This window comes from Engystomops pustulosus, chromosome 3, assembly GCF_040894005.1.
Source record: "Engystomops pustulosus chromosome 3, aEngPut4.maternal, whole genome shotgun sequence".
In the NCBI taxonomy this organism is placed as follows: domain Eukaryota; kingdom Metazoa; phylum Chordata; class Amphibia; order Anura; family Leptodactylidae; genus Engystomops; species Engystomops pustulosus.
This window is the reverse complement of record NC_092413.1, coordinates 126,764,925-126,787,212: the sequence shown is the minus strand read 5'-3', so window position 1 is coordinate 126,787,212 and position 22,288 is coordinate 126,764,925. Positions and strand designations below refer to the sequence as shown.

At 40.7% G+C, this 22,288-nt stretch overlaps 1 protein-coding gene across 2 annotated transcripts in view; it reads right to left on the bottom strand.

The window, feature by feature from the left end:
- The window catches only part of IBTK (inhibitor of Bruton tyrosine kinase), a 65,031-nt gene extending 45,578 nt beyond the window's left edge, over positions 1 to 19,453 (bottom strand). The window contains exons 1-12 of one of the 2 annotated variants that reach the window (XM_072142061.1): positions 19,275 to 19,453; positions 15,928 to 16,569; positions 12,090 to 12,186; positions 9,393 to 9,517; positions 8,716 to 8,826; positions 8,346 to 8,516; positions 7,837 to 7,954; positions 7,584 to 7,764; positions 7,368 to 7,491; positions 6,796 to 6,958; positions 2,103 to 2,256; positions 365 to 973 (exon numbers count right to left, since the gene is read on the bottom strand). In XM_072142061.1, the coding sequence (XP_071998162.1) occupies positions 365 to 973; positions 2,103 to 2,256; positions 6,796 to 6,958; positions 7,368 to 7,491; positions 7,584 to 7,764; positions 7,837 to 7,954; positions 8,346 to 8,516; positions 8,716 to 8,826; positions 9,393 to 9,517; positions 12,090 to 12,186; positions 15,928 to 16,248 (2,174 nt within the window). In that variant the 5' untranslated portion in view covers positions 16,249 to 16,569; positions 19,275 to 19,453. The remainder of the gene's footprint in view (positions 1 to 364; positions 974 to 2,102; positions 2,257 to 6,795; positions 6,959 to 7,367; positions 7,492 to 7,583; positions 7,765 to 7,836; positions 7,955 to 8,345; positions 8,517 to 8,715; positions 8,827 to 9,392; positions 9,518 to 12,089; positions 12,187 to 15,927; positions 16,570 to 19,274) is intronic. The other variant, XM_072142060.1, reaches the window with a different exon arrangement.
- Positions 19,454 to 22,288: the final 2,835 nt, after the last annotated feature.

Here is a 22,288-nt window from a genome sequence, read left to right as displayed (position 1 = left end):
AATAATACTGGAGACCCACAGAGCAGACAGAAAATTAAATACTCGCCTTCCTCTGCATTCATCTTAGAACTAGAGTGACCAGGAAAACAGGGCTGTGGGGATGGAGTCTGTGACCATTTAGATGGAGTGCAAGTCGGACTCTGCAGAGTGCTTACCGACTCTGCAGCCTCAATAAATCATCAGTTCTATATGACACAGGCAAAAGCTTTCCATTTTTCATATCAATATTGTGGCTGCAAAGTACGAACCAACCCTTTAATATCTGTGGTCTACTTTTGGCGGAACTGCCTGCACCGTAATACCCAACAAGGTTCCCTTTACAGCCCTGTGACATTCATTAATGGTTATAGAGAGCTTTACTAACCTTGAACTCAGATTACTCAGTCCAAACTTCCTGGCCAGAGTTTGCAGCATTTTAACAGGGCTACTATCTTCGCTCACATTTTTGCTTTTCTTAGAAGGCTTCCCCTTGCCTTTCTTCTTGTCATTGTCTGCAGTGATCTGGTTGTTTCTGTAGACCTCATAGGCCGATTTACCTTTAACATTTTCATGAAAATTCAGCTGCTTAAAATCTGAAATGATTGCATCTTGATTTTCTTCTATTTTTTCTTTCTGAATGCATCTAGGCCGGTGGCCATGGACAAGCATATCACACTTGTCTGTGTAGACAAATTGCAATATGTAGGAGAACAGAATAGGAGACACTTTTTCGATGACAAACAAATCACATCCAGCCGAATCCTCTCCATTTTGGTAAATTTCTGGTAAGTCAACTTGGTTGTTGTCTGCAGATAAAAGCAGCTTTCGGAAGACGTCGCATTTCATAGCCAGAATATACTTATGTGCCGGGAAAGACTGCGAGCCTACCAAAAATGTCACATCGTGGATGGAGTCCATCTCATCTACTTCATTCAATAACTTCTCAAAATCTTCCACAAAAACAGAAGACGACACAACTGGGATTTCATAAAGGCTATGAGAAAGAAAAGAAAGTATTAAAGTCATTTTATTAAAGTTTATTATTTCCAAGGATGATAACGCACAAACAATGCCAAAATCTCATCCACCATGTTACATGCAACACATTGTCCATACAACAGCAAGTAGCGATAGCTATTTTTGTGGGTGCAACACTATACACGCTGTTTAGGTCTGTGGTTAGGCTTAACAGATTACTAGAGGCTCTGGACATACTCTATGTTACAAAAGATTATTCACGATTGATAACATTTCAGAATAATACATAATGGCCCAAATATAGTAAAACTGTGCACGTTGCAACTTTTTATTATTGTACTTGCTTTGTGCAAGTTATATTATTTAATAGTGTTTTGAGGATAATATGCTCAATTTATCTGGTCTGTTTTCAGGGCGAGTACACAGTTACACCTGCTTTTTCTTGGTGCACTTTGTTTCATGCTGTTGCGACACATTTGAGTTGGATTATAAATCAGTTATAAATGTGTTGCAAACTAGGAACACACATTACCACACATCTTTATGTGCACAGTATTAAAAACTGTCGGACACAAGATGCAACCGTGACACAATAAATAGATGTGAAAAAAACAAAGACACATGAGACACAAAGACCTGGACAAAAAACTGGCACAGGTGCAATAATATATCTCCCCCAAATGTGTCCTATGGTACATTACATTAAATCCACCTATGCCCTATGTGTAAAATGATGATTTATGAGGTTTATATGAAGTCTGCCCTCAAACAGCAAAAGACCGCAAAAGGGTCGATTGTTTCCTGCAAATTATTTTATGGCAAAACTAGATCATACACAAATCACTACACATAAAATACAGAATTTCTTTGAGGGTGTGTTCACACACAGCATTCTGCCCCATGCGTCTAACACATATGCGTTTTTATGTTACTATGCATTTGTCTGCTTTGAACGCATGCATCTAAAATTCATGAGTCAGAAGGCCATGTGTGAACACACCCTGAAACTGCAATAGGAACAAGTTTGCATATGTCTGACAATTAGTACAATAACGTAAATTTTATATCACTCTGAAATTGTAATTGTGTGCAACAAATCCAGTGCAAAACCCAACGCAATTCAAATGGGAGGAGGGATTAAGCACCTGGTTTTGGGGTCTGACTGCAATACTGCAAAATTACATCCATTAGGATCTGTTGTGACACTGACTGCCCTGTGGATGAACGCCAGCTTCTCCAGAGAAATCCTTTCATACACACTATGGATATCAGCGGGTACAGAATCCGATATTGGATGTTCTGAGGAGGGAAAGGAAAGAGTTTGTGAACAAATGATTAAAAATAAAAAAGGAAGACACTACATACAACTTTATGGGAGTAGTACAACTTCTTCATATAGAAAAAGATAGTGTGATAAGAGGAGGTACACCATTTCCACTCATCTGGCCCATGAGGTTACATACATTGGTCACGAGGCCCAATCAAGTAAAAGTGGCTGAACTGTAATATCAAGCACAGCATGGAGCTTTATTTCAGACCCCTCTGAGGACATGCTTTGGAATGACGACAAATATTTCTCTGTGGAGCATAATAAGCTCACACAGACACGGACTTCCTGCCGGCAGCTCATGAGGAGAGTAAAGCGACAGACAGAAAAGATTTTTATACAGGGGAGGGGGATGCACAGCAGATCCGACAGTATGTGTTATACACTCACCGGCCACTTTATTAGGTACACCTGTCCAACTGCTCGTTAACACTTAATTTCTAATCAGCCAATCACGTGGCAGCAACTCAGTGCATTTAGGCATGTAGACATGGTCAAGACAATCTCCTGCAGTTCAAACCGAGCATCAATATGGGGAAGAAAGGTGATTTGAGTGCCTTTGAACGTGGCATGGTGGTTGGTGCCAGAAGGGCTGGTCTGAGTATTTCATAAACTGCTGATCTACTGGGATTTTCACGCACAACCATCTCTAGGGTTTACAGAGAATGGTCCGAAAAAGAAAAAACATCCAGTGAGCGGCAGTTCTGTGGGCGGAAATGCCTTGTTGATGCCAGAGGAGAATGGGCAGACTGGTTCAAGCTGATAGAAAGGCAACAGTGACTCAAATCACCACCCGTTACAACCAAGGTAGGCAGAAGAGCATCTCTGAACGCACAGTACGTCGAACTTTGAGGCAGATGGGCTACAGCAGCAGAAGACCACGGCACTCTTTTCAGCTAAGAACAGGAAACTGAGGCTACAATTTGCACAAGCTCATCGAAATTGGACAGTAGAAGATTGGAAAAACGTTGCCTGGTCTGATGAGTCTCGATTTCTGCTGCGACATTCGGATGGTAGGGTCAGAATTTGGCGTCAACAACATGAAAGCATGGATCCATCCTGCCTTGTATCAACGGTTCAGGCTGGTGGTGTCATGGTGGTGGGAATATTTTCTTGGCACTCTTTGGGCCCCTTGGTACCAATTGAGCATCGTTGCAACGCCACAGCCTACCTGAGTATTGTTGCTGACCATGTCCATCCCTTTATGACCACAATGTACCCAACATCTGATGGCTACCTTCAGCAGGATAATGCGCCATGTCATAAATCTTGGTTATTTACAAAAAAAGGTCCCTAGGGACCTCACTGAGACCCATTGGTCTAAAACTTAACTTTTAATATGTTTGAAGCTCTAAAAAGTTTTATTTGGATTGTTCGAACCTATTTCAAGACATACACATTAAAATTCTACAGATCCATGGTGTACAGTGTATTATTATTTGTGTACAAGTCCCAAATGAGAGGAGTTTTATGTTGTGTCAGTACACTACAGGAGAGAGAGCTCCAGGGGTTATTCGTAAGTAGATACTGACTGTGTGTTCAATCAGTGGTGTTTTTATTAATTCTGCAACTTAGTTGCTATAATTCGTATGGCAATATGCTACCATTGGCTGACACTGGAGTTCTACCTATCTGGGATTAATGTTGCTCCTCACTCTCTAACAATTATTGGATATAGATGCTAGTCCCTATACACCATATCAATGCTGTCTAAAATTTGACTGATAGCCCCCCCCCCCGACATGTTTCGCCAAGCTGTTGGCGTCCTCAGGGGTGCCGGGGCTATATATGAGTGTTGGAAGCCAGTTGTCGGGCTATAAAGACTCCGTTTGTGGGACTTGTACACAAATAATAATACACTGTACACCATGGATCTGTAGAATTTTAATGTGTATGTCTTGAAATAGGTTCGAACAATCCAAATAAAACTTTTTAGAGCTTCAAACATATTAAAAGTTAAGTTTTAGACCAATGGGTCTCAGTGAGGTCCCTAGGGACCTTTTTTTGTAAATAACCAAGCTAGATTATTACAGTCCAGGTTTATATACACTTTAATTTAAACCCAGTCACATAACAAATCCACGTTCAGCATCTACCTATGTCATAAAGCTGGAATCATCTCAGACTGGTTTCTTGAACATGACAATGAGTTCACTGTACTCAAATGGCCTCCACAGTCACCAGATCTCAATCCAATAGAGCATCTTTGGGATCTGGTGGAACGGGAGATTCGCATCAGGGATGTGCAGCCGACAAATCTGCGGCAACCCGTTACTAGCATGGTGTACCTAATAAAGTGGCCGGTGAGTGTATGTCAGATATAGCAGTACTGTGTATGTTATGGCTGTAATATGCAGCTCATGGATCTCATAATCTGATATGTTTCATCTCTCTTTCTAGGTCTCAGATACTAGTAGAATGTTCTGAAGCTAAATTAAAGTGTATATAAACCTGGACTGTAATAATCTAACCACACTGTCAGCTCACAACATTACCGGGATCATATTGTGCCTGCTTAGAGAGTCCCCGCCCCACACTCTGGAATTTTAAAGTAAATTTGTAAAGTAAGGGGATAAAAATTATCTGTATTGTGTAAACATCACTATGGGATTTAAATTTGAGAATTTTCTTTCATGGGCAAACCCCTTTAAATCTGCCCTGTGTCTCTATAAGAGGTTATAATTTTGTAAAGCTTTAACATATCCAGAGATTTTGAGATTAAAGTACAAATGTGTGACGAAAAAACAAAGTAGTTGAAACATTTGGATGATTTTTTTTGTTTAGTTATGAAAAAAAACGTAAATTTGGCAAAAAAATTCTAAAAATTCTTACTTACAAAGTTCAAAATGTTGTGCTTTTCATTCACATAATCGTAGCACCCAAGCAACTTCACAATAAAAATTTCCCAGATGTCTGCTTTATATTGGCATGGCTTTTTATGAACCACTCTTTTTTCTGGGTTGTAAGGAGGTTCAGAATTTTGGGTGCAATATTTGTAATTTTTATGAAAACCGCTGAAACCTATATTTAGAGGCAACTTTAAGTGACTTTGAGAGTAAAACCCCATAATTTATGCCATTTTAGGGACTGCACCCCTCAATGTGTGAAAAATCAACTTTAAGAAGTTTGTTAGCCCCTTGAGTGTTTCACAGGGTTAAAACAAAATGGAGATCCACTTTTCCGTTACATTATTTAGTGGAATTAAATTACTAATTGATAAGAATTTATTAATTCTTTATTGGTGGTGGTTAATAAAATAAATAAAATAAATTTTGGTTTAGGGTTTTAGCTTTATTTTTCGGGCCACTTATCGTTACCTAAAAATAATAGGTTATCTTTTTTCTACGGGTCAGCAGGATTACGGCAATAACCATTTATACAGCTTTTATGGTTGGCTTGTTTTGCAGAATATAGCACTCACTTTATGAGAAATTCCCTAGTATTTGCATCAACATGTATTAATAGGCATAATATTTTTTTAAATTATTTTTTACAGAGCTGTTTTAGGGATTTCTTTTGCTGGGCAAGCTGTACTTTTTATTGGCGTCATGGTAAATGTTACTTTTTGATCACTTCTTATCCTGCTTTTATCAAGTGTGAAAATATCATCATTTTTGTGAGTGTTCAGTGACAATTTTATTGTATGGGTTGTTATGGCTATGGTGATACTCAATATGTAATTTTTTTTGGCGATTTTCACTTTTTTAAGTTGTATTTGATTTTTATGGAGCATCAGGGCATGTAGTAGTATATTACATAGTGTAGCATATTACATAGTCAGCCTGTACATTCTGCATAAGCTGACAGCAGCACTGTTATACTGTGCTGAAAGGCATTTTCAGCCATCAGCCCTAGGGTTCTTCATCGGACCTCAGGAGTGCCATAGCAACGATCTTCCCGGTAATGCCCTATAGATGCCGCGGTCACCATGATTGCATCATCAATAGGTTAAACCCCCGCAAACACAATAGTTACCACTGGGTTTCTGCAGTGATCGCCCCCAAGCGAACACCATGAGGTAACTGTACGTCATGGTGCAGGAAGGAGATATATATATTTTATCAAATCACCCAATTGCTATCCATCTTCCTTATGCCTGTACATAGACAGTGCTAGGTCATCCTGCCAGGCATAGTAAAAATATAGATGCTCCTATAGCTGCAATATGACACTGTATGGCTTCCATCTCAAGAAGTGGGATACATATTTTCTGTTTAATAAGGACAAAAAAAAAACATTGAATCTAAAAATTGCATGGTTGCAGCTGTTTGTCTAAACTGTTTAGAGGAATCTTCACAATGAAAAACTAAAAAAAAATTAAATAAAAAATTGTTCTGGCCTCAAAATGCCCCATCAATGAGAGCATCAATTGTGCAGCTGCAACCAATAACCAACCCTCAATATTGTACAGTGGCCTTAAACTAGAATAAGGTATAAAAGCTAACATTCTGGTGACAATCTTCCAAGATTCCATGTTCCTTCTCATCAGTAATAAAACAAACATTACATACCCTTTTTCTTTTCAGACACCCACTTTCCACTAAATCCTTCTCCATCAGATGTGATTAACAACATTCCATTCTTATTCAGGGCAAAATCAGACACAAACACTTGGCGTCCATACACCCAACGACACGGTTTCATTGAACTATTGGTTGATTTCCAGCAAAATACCTTTAAGAAAACAATATTTACACAGTTTAGCATTAAACTAGGACATAATTGTAAATCAAAAAGATGGTTCAAGCATATTCTCCTACCTAACATTAGTTATGCCTCTGTAGCAGTTATCAAGTCTTGTTAAAGGGGTTTTCCTGGATAGAGCTTTCCATTACTATTGACCCCAGGGGTTGCGAACATTATAAAGATTGTATACTTACCTTCCTAAAGCGTGCCAGTGTAGTGTGGTGCATCACCGGCCTACATTTGTATACAGAGCCTCAGCAGGGTGTGTGCCCGCTATAGCCTACAAGCCGTAGACAGAAACTATAACAGGCCAGCGGCTGTCAGCGTGATGTGATGCACAACCCTAACTTAATGATACAAATATATCTATTGTGATGATCAAAGAAAGCAAACTTACTCTTCCAGCTTGATCCAAGGCTAGAAAACGAACAGGCTGTCCACCCTTATCTTTGAGAGTTTGTGCATCAACCTTACAATCCAGAAATCCACCAGATACAAGGACTTTCTTTAAGTTCAGTTGCCTAAATTAGAGGAGAAGTGGGAGAAATCTTATTTACATCAGGGAAGTAACAGCAACAAGTTCGAGAAAGAAATAACACTACGTTAATCATACTTGGATGCAAGCTTCTTGCACTGGTACTCCGTCAGGAGGTAGATATCTCCACGATCAGTGACACAAACTGTAGCTCCGTCACTTGCTGAGACCAGTGATATATTGACGTCTTTATGATGGAGAGCAGAGACTTGGCGAGGACAGCTGACAAGCTTTTCTCCATGAGGATCTAGTAGATACCCTGAAGGAAGTAAACAAAGCCATTAGAATGTCTTAAGGAGTTCTAATCTGAACAGTCGGACACAATACATACCTAATTGACCACCATTTAGTCCCATTGTGTAAACAGCATCTTTAGTCCATAGTACCGTGTGAAACCTGCCAGCAGCAACTCCTATTACAGTCTTGCCTTTCAAAGTTTTGGCCTGAACCTATTTAAGGGATAAAATAAAAAACAGAGGTAGTAATGAAAGGAAAGTCACAAAATCATAAGGAAGATTATGCTATATGATGTTTTAAAAGGGGTTGTCCGAGGCTGTAAAAAGAAAAAACCTTGGTGGACGGTCACAAGCTTAGCGCACAGCGGCTTTCATTACCCTGTTTGTTTACATGGGGCACGGACCGGAGAGATGGCACTGCAAGACGCCGGGAGGCAAGTTAACGTTTATTTTTTTAAGCAGCCCCTCCAAGGTTTTTTTTTTTTTTTACAGTCAAAGACAACCCCTTTTATGGGATTGTCATTCCATGCTGTACATTGGCATTTGGCGACAGTTTACAGAATACGTTCTATACAATAACAAAGATATGACAGCTTAGGCATACCTGTCTTGGTACAGAACAATTAGGTATAGAAGAGAGGATGCCAAGTTGATGAAACGTGTTTAAGCCAAAGGAATAAACATATCCATCTTCTGTTAGAACCACTGTATGGTCCTTGGCCGCAGCCACCTGGCTACATGAATGGGTGCTCAATCCTTCCACCAATCGTGGAACCTTTAAAATAAAACAAAAAAAAACATAAATTTAAGCACAGCTTCATAGTCTTATGATGCTCCCTATTTTCTGACCCGCAGCAGCACCACACGACCCCCATTAATAACGGTTCACAAAGAACAGTTTACTTCTAAACGGTTGGTTACAAAATTTCTCTTGTAAATAACATGATATGAGAAAAGATGGAGCAGAGACCTACCAGGCACGTCACTTCATCTCCATGACCAAGTCGGCCACCTTGCCCATGACCACAGGTGTAGACCTGGCCCTTCTGTGACAGGAAGACTGAGTGAAATTTACATAGTACCATCTAAAAAGAAAAGTCTTATTTTTAGCTCACTTCACTGGTGAAGTTGTAAGAAACAAGTAACAGAAGTTTAATACAAATCTCCAACACTATACAAGTGGATAATACAAGATTACATTGTTACTTAGCAGCAGATCTGCAAATACAGACTGTATATAGATGACTCCTATGTGTTATCTGTGTGCCGCCATTGATTTTGCATTCTATAGGAAGGTCCAAGATGCAAACACAGGCAGGAATAGCACACAGCTTGCACACAGGCCCATGGAAAACATAGCCATGTGCATGAGCCCATCGAAATAAATGTGCACATGAGCTACTGACTTTATAAATGGATAGCGCATGGGCTAAAACATTGTGTGCATGAGGGATAAGCCTCATAGGAGTGAACAGAGGATATAAGATATTGTGCGAGATGGACAATCTGATTGCTGGTCACATCACAGAAGTGAACCAACAAATACAGACAGTGGTAAGAACAATTTAAATCATACAACTATGAAGGCCACAGAAAAAAAAACTATTGTCTGAGTTCTACTTTATCCACTACTATGAGACCTACTTGTTACCTGTTTGATATATATGCCACAGCGAGGAAACATATCAACCAGTTCAGGATGCCTTTTGCTTTGTTGGCTGCCATGGCCCAAGGTAAAATTTATATTATTCCCCCAGGTATACAGTTCAGTGGGATCTGAATTAAAATAAAAACAAATACGGTAAATATAGGTTTATCATATAAACATCTATATTAACCAAAGAGTTACAGTATATTTTTTTAATTTATTAACCGGTCAAACTGTATTGCTTGAGGTAATAGTTAAAAAAAAAAAAAGAATCCTTTCTGAATACCCTGTGCACCCATATGTACCATATATATTCGAGTATAAGCTGACCTTTTAAGCACAATTTTTGTGCTGAAAAGGCCCCACTCGGCTTATACTCGAATATAGAAAAAAATAAAGTTAGTACTCGACCTCCGGCACTGTCCCTTGGCGTCCTCTTCTCCCCGTAGCAGGTCTTTAGGTTTCCGGGCAGGGCTGGCAGATGCAATCTGCCAGCACAGAACTATGACTTCAGCAGGCGGCGACTCTGCCGGCAGCTCGTAAGTTCATCTGCCGACCCGGGAACCTGGAGACCTGCTACAGGGAAAAGAGGACGCAGGGGGACAGCGCCAGAGGATGAGTACTAACTTAATTTTTTAATCGGGCACTGTGCTTTGGACACAACACCTACGGGGGCACTGTTCTGTGGACACAACACCTACGGGGGCACTGTGTTGTGGACACCTGAGTCAATACTTTTTCCCAGTTTTTTGTGGTAAAATTAGGTACCTCGGCTTATACTTGGGTCGGCTTATACTCTGGTATATACAGTAGTAACATTTCTTTTAAGGGGTTGTCGGTCGAATATCACAGACCCAGATTTAGTAGCCCCTGGTGACCACTATTTCCATAGGAAGTTACTAACTGCAAAACAATTATGGAAAATGCTGTACTACATACTAGTCTTTTAAATCAACTGATGAATTACATACGCAATTCATATTTATATGACCTCTGTTAAAGAAAATCTACCATCAAAATCAAGCATAGATAAACTACCCTTACTGATAGACCAAGGCACTGTGACTTTGGTAATCATCTTTTATTTGTTATATATGGTCTTCTAAAAATCAACTTTTACAATTAAGGTTAACGTTAACAAGCCAGAGAGGCTCTTTGGGGTGTTACAGGAGCCCCTCCATGGTGCCGATTTTAAAGTTATTACACTGCACATGAGTGCTTCCTTCCCCACCCCCCGTGTGCTGAAACTTTCTCTGCCTGATGTAATCTAACTGCAGCAGAGCAAGGGAGAAAGTGCTGAGGGAGCAGAATGAAACAGTGAAGCAGCCTGTGAAGCTACAGCAGGGAGGCGCTCTGGAAACACGCCCATAGCCCTTCATGCTCATTAGCATAATTTTAAAAGTTGATTTTAGGAGGAAGGAGACCATGGATAACAAACATAAGAAGATTATCACAGTCAAAGTGCCTGGATCTATGAATGAGATGCGCTCACTCCCCCCTTCTTTCTCCACCTGACCGTGTGCTACACTCGGGATGAGATCCAGGAAAAGTGTGAATGAGGCCCAATTAGTCCTGCCTGGACAGTTCAGGAAGCCCTGTGTAGGCAGCCAGCATGCAACCCAGCTTTCGCAAGGTTTCTGCATCAATGTAGCAACAGCATTCTCAACCTATGTTTGGTTCACAATGCAAAAAACAAATGGTAGATTTCCTTTATGGTCCAAAGAAAAAATGATCCAGCTTCAGATTCAAAGTAGATGATAAAAACTTGTGTATATTTTCCAAATTGATTAAAATACTAGACATTCAATAGGGGAAAAAGTACAAAAATTTGTTTCAATAAAATATCTTAGCCACGATTAAGATATTTTAGTGAAGTGCAGCGGCTTCGCCTGCAGACCTTTGTGCTTTTGTCCCTATTGGATGTTCTACGAATAGTATTTTAATGAATTGGGAAATAAAATACACAAGTTTTTATCATCTACATTGAATCTGAAGTTGGATCATTTTTTCTTTGGAGTTTGTATTGTTCCTTGGCGGAGGCTGATCCCTGCTCCGTCCAATGCACTTTCCAACCCGCTGTGTCCAGGTTACCCAACTTATCCTAGTCTCCATTTCCTTCATTGGCATGCAATTGTGCTTCATGCACCGTCTTTGGCACTAACAGAATTAAACAGCCCCGTAGGGGTGAAAAGACCAGCAGACACATGTACAACAAGCTGCTCTGTTCATATGAGGGTACAAAGACCCCGGTTCTGAACCCCACTGGATAGCGCAATAACTTGATGGTGCTGAACAACACCTTTCATTTTTTTTCCCCACTGTTCTGCAGCATAACAATGCCCCCAAGAAAATGTGAACGTAACCTGAGGCTACATTCACTTGTTGCATTTACATTGCATTAGGGTAAATGTTATTTTAATGGGATTGTAACGCAACATGAACACATTGTAAACAAAACTGAATTGAGTGATGGGTAAGATGGGCGATGACAGGAAGTAAAATTCCCCATCAGGGTCCCTGAAAGTTGAACAGGGAAAGATGACAGTAACAGGTTCCAGATGTCACTTTTAGCTCCCTCCTCTTGTCCCTTGCTCACACAATGAGAACCAAATTATACATGTATTTCATGCTAACTACTTAGATGCCAGATTTGGCAAATTTCACAATTTGGTAAAATGAACCAGTCATTCAGGTACTTACCATTAACTTGGAAAATGATGTGAGAAGGGCGATCTTTCATTATAAGGTCTAGTGCAGTGAATCCATCTTTATCTTGGATGTGGAGACTACTGCCACGCTTAAAGAGAAATACAAAGAATATAAAATGGCAAATAATGTTATACATCAGTACAAGCTGAAAACACATAACATGTAGAAAATATCCCAAACACTATTCTCTCCTAGGTCACCAAGCACTATATGATATACCACCAGGCTATAAACGCAGATGCCTAACCTGTCATTCCCAGTACATTGAAGCCACTGACCTGACAGCAGCCTAAAGAGTCTCCTCCAAAACCACACATTTATGATGCATTTACATGTAAAACTGTGAAATAAATGTAGCCAGGGCCGACACCAGCACTGAGCATACCTGGGCAAGTGCTGGGACCCAGGGCTCCTGAGGGGGGGGGGGGGGTCCACATAAGGCTGTACATAAGTATTCAATGCTCTGCCGGCCAGGGGCCTACTGAAACCTGGAGCCGACCTGGTCTGTAGTCAATCACACAAATAAATGAATACCATGTAGTATTTGTCATTGGGCATATGCTGGCCAGAGACCTAAACCGTGTATACATTAACACATGGTCTGTACAGATAAAGACTTGCATGAATAAGGCTTGTGTAAGGTGAGGTTGTGAAAGAAGCTGTTTCCAGTAAAAAAAAGGTAGAGAATCCACAGAAAACAATATGTAACTTAGAAAACTTGCCATTAATATTTATCCATTCACAATGAGGTAAATGAAGAAATTCTGAAGTTTCTTGTAACCTACATGTAGTTTATCTGTACCATGCAGGCGTTCAAGATACACAGCTCAGCTGTAATTTATCACCCACAACCTACTGCTTCCTGCTAAAAGGAGTCCAGCACAATCCATGTGACAATGTACAGACTGTGCAGACTATGGCCGATGCCCCCAGACCTCCCCCTGTCCAGATTATGGCATATGCCCCAGACTATAGCTGACACCCCAGTCCCCCCTGTACAGGTCATGGCTGAAGCCCCAGACCCCCTATGTCCACATTATGAGTGACGCATCAGAACCCCTCTGTCCAGATTATGGCTGACAACCCAGACAGCCCCTGTACAGACTATAGCCGGCGCCCCAGATCCCCCTATCCAGATTATGGCTGACAACCCAGACAGCCCCTGTACAGACTATAGCCGGCGCCCCAGACCCCCCTATCCAGATTATGGCTGACAACCCAGACAGCCCCTGTACAGACTATAGCCGGCGCCCCAGATCCCCCTATCCAGATTATGGCTGACAACCCAGACAGCCCCTGTACAGACTATAGCCGGCACCCCAGATCCCCCTATCCAGATTATGGCTGACAACCCAGACAGCCCCTGTACAGACTATAGCCGGCACCCCAGATCCCCCTATCCAGATTATGATTTCCATAACTTTATATAAACTGGATTTTAATATGTTATGTGCTTAATTAGAAATCCAATTTACTACCGTGGATCATTCCAATACCTTTTGTCAATTACAAGTGTGATTGCCAGAGATGCTCATGGCACTATGACATTATTAAGCCGAAGGCCTTTGGCGTGCATGTACCGGCCAGCACATGTGCTGAACATGCTGATCTAGCTACCGCGTCAGACGATAGACGCACCTTACAGCCGATTATTCATGTCAGCTGACGTCTTTGTCACGGATAGGCTTTGGACACACTGTAACATGAGTGGAGCATCCAATGTAAGTTCCTAGCCTGACCTCTATAAGGGCAACCAGGCCATCCCCCCTGCACAGAGTACACCAGACAGGAACTAAGGCCTCCTGCAGTCCAAGGCAGCTGAGGACACTCCATGTTCAGTGCTATTTTTAAGTGACTGGAGCCGCAGGAGGAGTGAGGAGGTGCGAGGAGGTGTGGACAGAGCTCCTGCTCCAGGCTCTGTGATTTTATCTGTACAGGGCACCCTGGGGAAAAGCCACAATGATAATCCAAATCCTACTTCTTTCTGCTGTATTGGGGTCCTCAGGGAAATCTGTGACAAAAGCAGGGAGTAGAAGTCACTGCTTAAATTGCCGTATTGACACCTTGCAAATACCACCAGGGTATTGGTTGTAGTTTGGGCACTCTGTTTCTAAAAGGTTCACCATCAGTACCCTACACCAACTCCACATCTGTGATTCATTACAATATGTGACTAGCAAGTAGTAGGACAGTTATTGAAGCTCCATCGACTGTCCCATTTTGATTAAAGGGGTATTCTCATTTCAGCAAAAAAATTGTTCTTGTTTTTATGATAAAATGTTACATAATTTTCCAATATACTTTCTGCATAAATTCCTCACAGATTTCTAGATCTCTGCTTGCTGTCATTCTATAGAAAGCTTCTAGGTTTACTACTAGTGGACAGAAATCTGACCATGGTCACACAGGTGCACAGCTCGTTATAACAAGGGAAGTAAGCAGAGCTGTGTGATAGAACGAGCCGTGCACCTATATAACCATGGTCAGATTTCTGTCCACTAGTAGTAAACATAGAAGTGTTCTATAGAATGACAGCAACCAGAGATCTAGAAAACTGTGAGGAATTGATACATAACGTATATTGGAAAATTGTATAACTTTTTATAATAAAAAGAATGACGTTGATTTAATGAGAATACCCCTTTAATGCATGTTACGGCTAACCCCAATACTCACCTCCTCTAATAAAGCTTTTTGATGACCTTTGATACAGAGGAATCATATACCAGTCTCTATAAAAGTGTGTCATACAGTATACCTACACAAAGACTATTGTTCTGATATTTCCTTTGGCACATCATTTTCTGATTGCGCTGCTATAAACAACACTTAAATTGTGCTTGATGTATTTACAGGTGCCGCTGACACTATGAAGTATATGTAGGATCATCTGGGGTTTATATCCTACTTAATACCTTACATACATGTTACCAGTATATGGGGATTTTTTGTTCTTATAATTTGATGAGCACATTCACTACTCACTTTTATGACAATTTAAGAAAAGTTATGTTTTAAGTGTCCAGATATGGGCGTCTATTGAATGTCTGTCTATGATAGTCTTTTGCAATTCTCTATGAAGTACGGTAACCCTGCCAGGACATTGGTCCAACCTAGTAATTTGTTATCTTCAGAGAATGTAACTTTAATCTACAGTCATCACTGTTCTCCAACTATGATCAAGTTTTTTGCAAAATAAAAGGTTTTATTTTGATATACTTTTGTACCATATATACTCAAGTATAAGCCGAGGTACCTAATTTTACCACAAAAAACTGGGAATACATATTGACTCAAGTATAAGCCTAAAGTTTAAAATGCAGCCAATACTCTCTAATTTCCCCTCATCAATAAAATGTCTACAGCAAACCCTCCAATAAATATAACGTCCAGCAGAGTTCTGCCTTAAAAATATACTTGGTACTCACCCTCCCGCGCTAACCCCTGGCGTCCTCTTCTCTCCACAGCAGCGGACACCAGGGGTCATTGCCGGAGGGTGAGAACTAACTTTATATTTTTTTTAGATACTCAAGTACAAGTCCAGTGGGGCTTTTTCAGCACAAAAAAGAAAGTGCCGAAAAACTCAGGTTATACTCAAGTATATATGGTCATTTTGTAAAACACTGGCATTGTGCACCCCTTACAAAAAATCAAATGTTCTGCTTTGTATGGTCAAAACTGTTAACACATTCTCTTTAATGGAGCTTTATTGAGCTTAAGATGGTTCTAGCCGATTGTCTCAGCAATTGATCCCCGCCGGTCAAACACTTTCTGCTATGTGCTGTAATTGTGTTGTTTTTGAAGTCAAATAAAAATTTGACAGACTTACCTTTAATAGTGTCAGAGCACAATCTATATGCCCATAGAAGATGCTTCGATGTAAAGCCGTCCATCCAGACTCTTTGTCTTTGACAGACAGGTCTACACCTTTGTCAGCCAGCCAATCTATGATGCCTTTTTTACCACAGGACGCAGAAATATGACAAACATTACGCCCATAATCATCCTTCAATGTAGTGGCATTGCAGCAATAAGAAGAGAGGAAGGCCTTGATTTGTGGATCACTTCCTCTGGTCACCACTGAGATGACATCCAGTGCGTGCTGAAGTGAGCGGCAGCGCACCGTACATTCTGGCCAGATCATATCCATTGTTGATGCTCTTAAATTAAAAACCCTTCACGATTTACCAAAATAAAAAAAATACTAACACTGAGGTTCAGACAAAGAAAAGGTTTCCTGTGGGTGCTGGAAATTCCTTTGGCACATGAATTATAAATTTTTGTACAAATGTCCCCAATCCCAGGTGTATACAAAAATAGAGCTCTGTGTTATAGTCCGTTATTCAGTCCCTGCCATTAGCCCAGCAATGAGGACAGAAAGGCAGATGGAGCAGAGGGAGGAGGGAGGGGGTGATCCCCCCCACCCTGAGGACGCCACTTTACTTTAGATTTCCATGATTGCTTTGTTGCCCTGTACAGGAGAGAAAGATGAAAATGATAAGTAGGAGGCATATGATAGACACAGGGAAACAATGAGAAACATGACCCAACTACATGGTACCCGATCACCACTGCCAAGTATCAGGAGGCAATCGTCTGGTATCACTTAGATGGTATTCACATTCACACATTCACCTTCCCAGCTTTCTCCTCTGTTGTAGACCTCATTGGGCCGGAGATATAGATGTTTATGGCACCCTATCACAGTTGGGTGAGCACAGAGTGTCGCTCCGCACTGAGCAACATGTCCTACAATTTGCGAATTTTATGGCACAGATGTACACTCGTACTACGGCTAGATAGAGATCTTTGACTATAGTGAAGCAAGGATTCTGGTGAACAACATTTAGACGTTACAGCGTCTAAATCATTTGCAACATAGGTAGAGAAGGGCAAATTATCAAAGATTAATTTTACTGAAGTTTTGACAAATTTTTCAAAGATTAGTTGAGTTTCTGTATCTATTCGGCCTGAACCAGTGTTGTCCCAAGTTCTGGAATGAGTTGCAGCAGTAGTTTTAGAAGATCAGAAATGATTCAGGTTTAAGTTGGTGCCAAATACCCAATATATAAACCAACTTATAGATTTGCTCTTCTCTAACTGTGGAGATTGACACATGGGCGTCCACAAGATTTGTGATGTGTCAATTTATATTGGATTTTTTTTTCCAGATTTTACTTAATTCAATGATTTACCATTTCTTATCCTGGGCTTCCCAAATGGGCTCTTTAAAACCCCTGGGGGTTACTATTAACCCTGGGCAGACGCTGTACAATCCAAAAGATTTCTGAGCTGTGGATTGACTCTACTACCTCACTGTACAGAGGACAAGCATTCACCCTATAGAACACATCACATAGAGTCATCACATCTACCTATGGGACACACACAGAGCCATCACATCATAGGTCCACCCTATAGGTTATATCATACAGAGCCATCACATTACAGCTCTCCAGTTTCTACCCTATGAGTCACATTATACAGAACCATCGTATCACAGATACACTCTAGAGGACACATCATACAGAGCCATCACATTACAGCACCCTAGTTTCCACCCTATGGAACACAATCTTCAAAACCATTGCATCTCCACCCTATAGGACACATCATACATAGCCATCACATTACAGTTCTCCAGTCTCCACCATATAGGACACATCATACAGAACCATCACATCTCCCTAGTCTCCACCCTATGAGACACATTATACAGAGCCATAGATCACAGATCCACCCTAGAGGACACATTATACATAGCCATCACATTACAGATCTCCAGTCTCCACCCTATAGCACACATTACACAGAACCATCACATCTCAGATCCGCCCTATAGGACACAACATACAGAGCCATCACATTACAGCTCTCCAGTCTCCACCCTATAGGACACATCATACAGAACCATCACATCTCCCTAGTCTCCACCCTATGATACACATTATACAGAGCCATAGATCACAGATCCACCCTATAGGACACATCATACAGAGCCATCACATTACAGCTCTCCAGTCGCCACCCTATAGGACACATCATACAGAGACATTACAGCTCTCCAGTCTCCACCCTATAGGACACATCATACAGAGCCATCACATTACAGCTCTCCAGTCTCCACCCTATAGGACACATCATACAGAGACATTACAGCTCTCCAGTCTCCACCCTATAGGACACATCATACAGAGCCATCACATTACAGCTCTCCAGTCTCCACCCTATAGGACACATCATACAGAGACATTACAGCTCTCCAGTCTCCACCCTATAGGACACATCATACAGAGCCATCACATTACAGCTCTCCAGTCTCCACCCTATAGGACACATCATACAGAGCCATCACATTACAGCTCTCCAGTCTCCACCCTATAGGACACATCATACAGAGACATTACAGCTCTCCAGTCTCCACCCTATAGGACACATCATACAGAGCCATCACAGCTCTCCAGTCTCCACCCTATAGGACACATCATACAGAGCCATCACATTACAGCTCTCCAGTCTCCACCCTATAGGACACATCATACAGAGACATTACAGCTCTCCAGTCTCCACCCTATAGGACACATCATACAGAGCCATCACATTACAGCTCTCCAGTCTCCACCCTATAGGACACATCATACAGAGACATTACAGCTCTCCAGTCTCCACCCTATAGGACACATCATACAGAGCCATCACATTACAGCTCTCCAGTCTCCACCCTATAGGACACATCATACAGAGACATTACAGCTCTCCAGTCTCCACCCTATAGGACACATCATACAGAGCCATCACAGCTCTCCAGTCTCCACCCTATAGGACACATCATACAGAGCCATCACATTACAGCTCTCCAGTCTCCACCCTATAGGACACATCATACAGAGCCATCACATTACAGCTCTCCAGTCTCCACCCTATAGGACACATCATACAGAGACATTACAGCTCTCCAGTCTCCACCCTATAGGACACATCATACAGAGACATTACAGATCTCCAGTCTCCACCCTATAGGGCACATCATACAGAACCATCACATCTTCCATAGACTGCAGGAGGCAGGGGAGGGAGGACACGTCTCACTATCCTCCAAGCTGTCATTTTACTAGACGAGCCTGAGCAGCTGTCTCTAGGTGCTATAGCTCTGCAGGGCTCGGCGGCGCCTCTCACCGGTCGCTAGTTGAAGAGTGAAGCTCTGGGTGAACACGGGGACATGACACACAGTACGCGCTCCATGACGGGACCAGCAGCCGGCAGCTTCAAAAGCAACCGTACATACTTTTCCGAAAGAGCTAAAGGACCTTCGGTGATGTCATGATCATGTGACCCGTGTGGGAGGAGCAAGTTGTTACAGGAAAGGGCGGTGTTACAGTCGTGTCTTGAATAGAGTTGCTGTTGGTAGTGATGATGTCACTGTAAGGGGCGGAGCTTTCTATAATAAGTCTGAGTATTACAGATGTATGGAGGAGGGAGAAGCAGGGGTCTGCGGGGCAGCGTGGGACGTTAAGCTGAGCAGCCCTTAGGCAGGGAGTTATACTGTGGGAAAAGACCATCTTAACTTCTTGCATTTTCATCCAATACTTTATCATTTTCACATGTACAGAGCTGTATGAGGGCTTGTTTTGTGTGTAACAAATTGTACTTCCTAAGCGGGACTAGCTTTTTTTTTTCTAAATGAAAACCTTTTGTACAAGGCTAATTCTAAGGCTAATAACTTTTTAATACTTTTTCAGATATTTTAAGTCATCATTACCTGATGTTTTCAATGTTACAATTATGGGGACTGTACGACTTATTGATTATTACAAATTTTATGTGTTGTAAAAAATACAATTCAAACATTTATGCGCTATTATCCATTACTTGGTTCACCGTCTGAAATAACCATTTTTTTTTTTAAACATTTTGACAGATCAGGATTTTTGGGACAGGTGATACCTGACATGTTTCTGAATTTATCTAGAGAAATGGGGATCATTTTTTTCATTTTTATACTACTTTTTTTAGGTCCCTTAGTGTGTTTGAACACTAGGGGGTCTGATCGCTTGTGTTAACAGAATGTTAACAGCTGTAACACATAGGTGTAACCATGTGTTTTGTAAATGTAATGTTAACAGCAATGTAATCCAGCAAATCTCTTCTCAGCTGTTGTAGTGTGTTAACGCCACATGTGAATGCATCCTCAACCTTCTTTGTGCAGTCTCTTCAGGATGTAAATGTACTATGGGCAGTCACCAAGGCACTATTTTGGGGTTATTACATCTTCCAAAATCCCATAACATATACAAAGCATATGAGGGCTTATTCTGGCACCTCTTTTTCAGTCTGTGTCAGTATTATATCCACATAATTATTTATTTTTTTTTTTACATTTGCAACCATCTTTTTTTGTGAACATGAAAACGCTGGAAGGCAATAAAACCTGATTTCACAGTCAGCAGTGAGAAAAAAACACACACACAGATGACATTTTCCACTGCTTTGTGCTCATTCTGTGGAATCTGAACAGCACACAGGTCTATTTTTAACGGACCAATCACGGTAATATGCATGGGACCTAATCCTGTACAGTTAAAATCTGTAATAGGATGTATGTTTAGATATTGGATTTTATCAGACCTTACAGGGTTTGCCCACTGTGAGGCCCTCTAGCACTGATATTTTTAATGTACGCTAATATTCCTCTAGAGCAACCTCTAGTGGTTATTTTAGTTTACTACATGTTTACTTCTGTTAAATCTGTTCTTAGGTTTCTTTTTTTATTATTATTTTTTTTTATATAGCATGTGAACGCAGCCTAAGGACCAGTTCCCATCTGTGCTTTTTGGTCTCCATTTTTCAGGTGTAATTTTTTTTTTTTTTTTTTTTTTTAATTTATTGGTAGCCAGAATACAAGAAGAAAACAGGAATGCAGTCCTTGTCACATTAATATTATATGTGAATAAGTAAAAAACAGTCAAACAGTAGGTCATACAGGAATTGGGAATTATGGTATACGTATATAATAATGTTAGATGTTACTCATACGTATTCTCATTCCAGTCTGTACGGTACTCCAGCCATTTGTATAATATTAATAAACAGAACCTTGGGGGAGTCCTGTGGATATCCACAAAGGGAGCCTCCGGACAATAATATCTATAAAGACAGAAGCAAGAAGTATGGTAAACAAGGAGAAGGAGTGGGGGGGGGGGGGTAAGAAAGAGTGTAGGATAAAACAAGAGGGATAACACAGGAGTGGGGGCGTCCAGGTAAAGGGGTGAAAGGTCAGTCAGTCAGAAATTTCAAATGGATTGTCTGTATTCAGTAGATTGTTGGAAGAGGATCCACATTTGCCAGGTTTTATTAACCGGTTAAGGACCGGGCCCTTTCCTGTTTTTTCATTTCTGTTTTTCACTCCCCACCTTCAAAAATCTAGAACTTTTTTATTTTTACACGTAAAGAGCTGTGTGACTTCTTGTTTTCTGCGTAACAAATTACACTTCATAGTGATGGTATTGAATATTCCATGCCATGTCTCTGGGTCGGTACGGTCACGGGGATACTAAATTTGTATAGGTTTTATAATGTTTTCATACATTTACAAAAATTAAAACCTCCTGTACAAAATGTTTTTTTTTTTATTTTGCCATCTTCTGGCGCTAATAACTTTTTTATACTTTGTTGCATGGAGCTGTGAGTGGTGGTGTGGTCATTTTTTGCAATATTTGATAATATTTTCAATGATATCATTTTTAGGACTGAATGACCTTTTGACCACTTTTTATAGATTTTTTAAATATTTTTCCCGTTACAGGGTCAAAAGCAGTGAAAAAACGTTAGTATGTTTTGATAGATTGGGCATTTTCGGATGCGTCGATACCTAATGTGTTTATGATTTTTACTGTTTATTTATATTTATATCAGTTCTAGGGAAAGGGGGGTGATTTGAATTTTTAGGGTTTTTTTTATTATAATTTTTTTTCAAACTTTTTTTTATTTTTACTATTTTTCAGACTCCCTAGGGTACTTTAACCCTAGGTTGTCTGATCGATCCTATCATATACTGCCATACTACAGTATGGCAGTATATGGGATTTTCCTCCTCATTCATTACAATGTGCTGTCAACACATTGTAAAGAAGGGGTTAAAACGAAATAGCCTCAGGTCTTCGGAAGACCCGAGGCTACCATGGAGACGGATC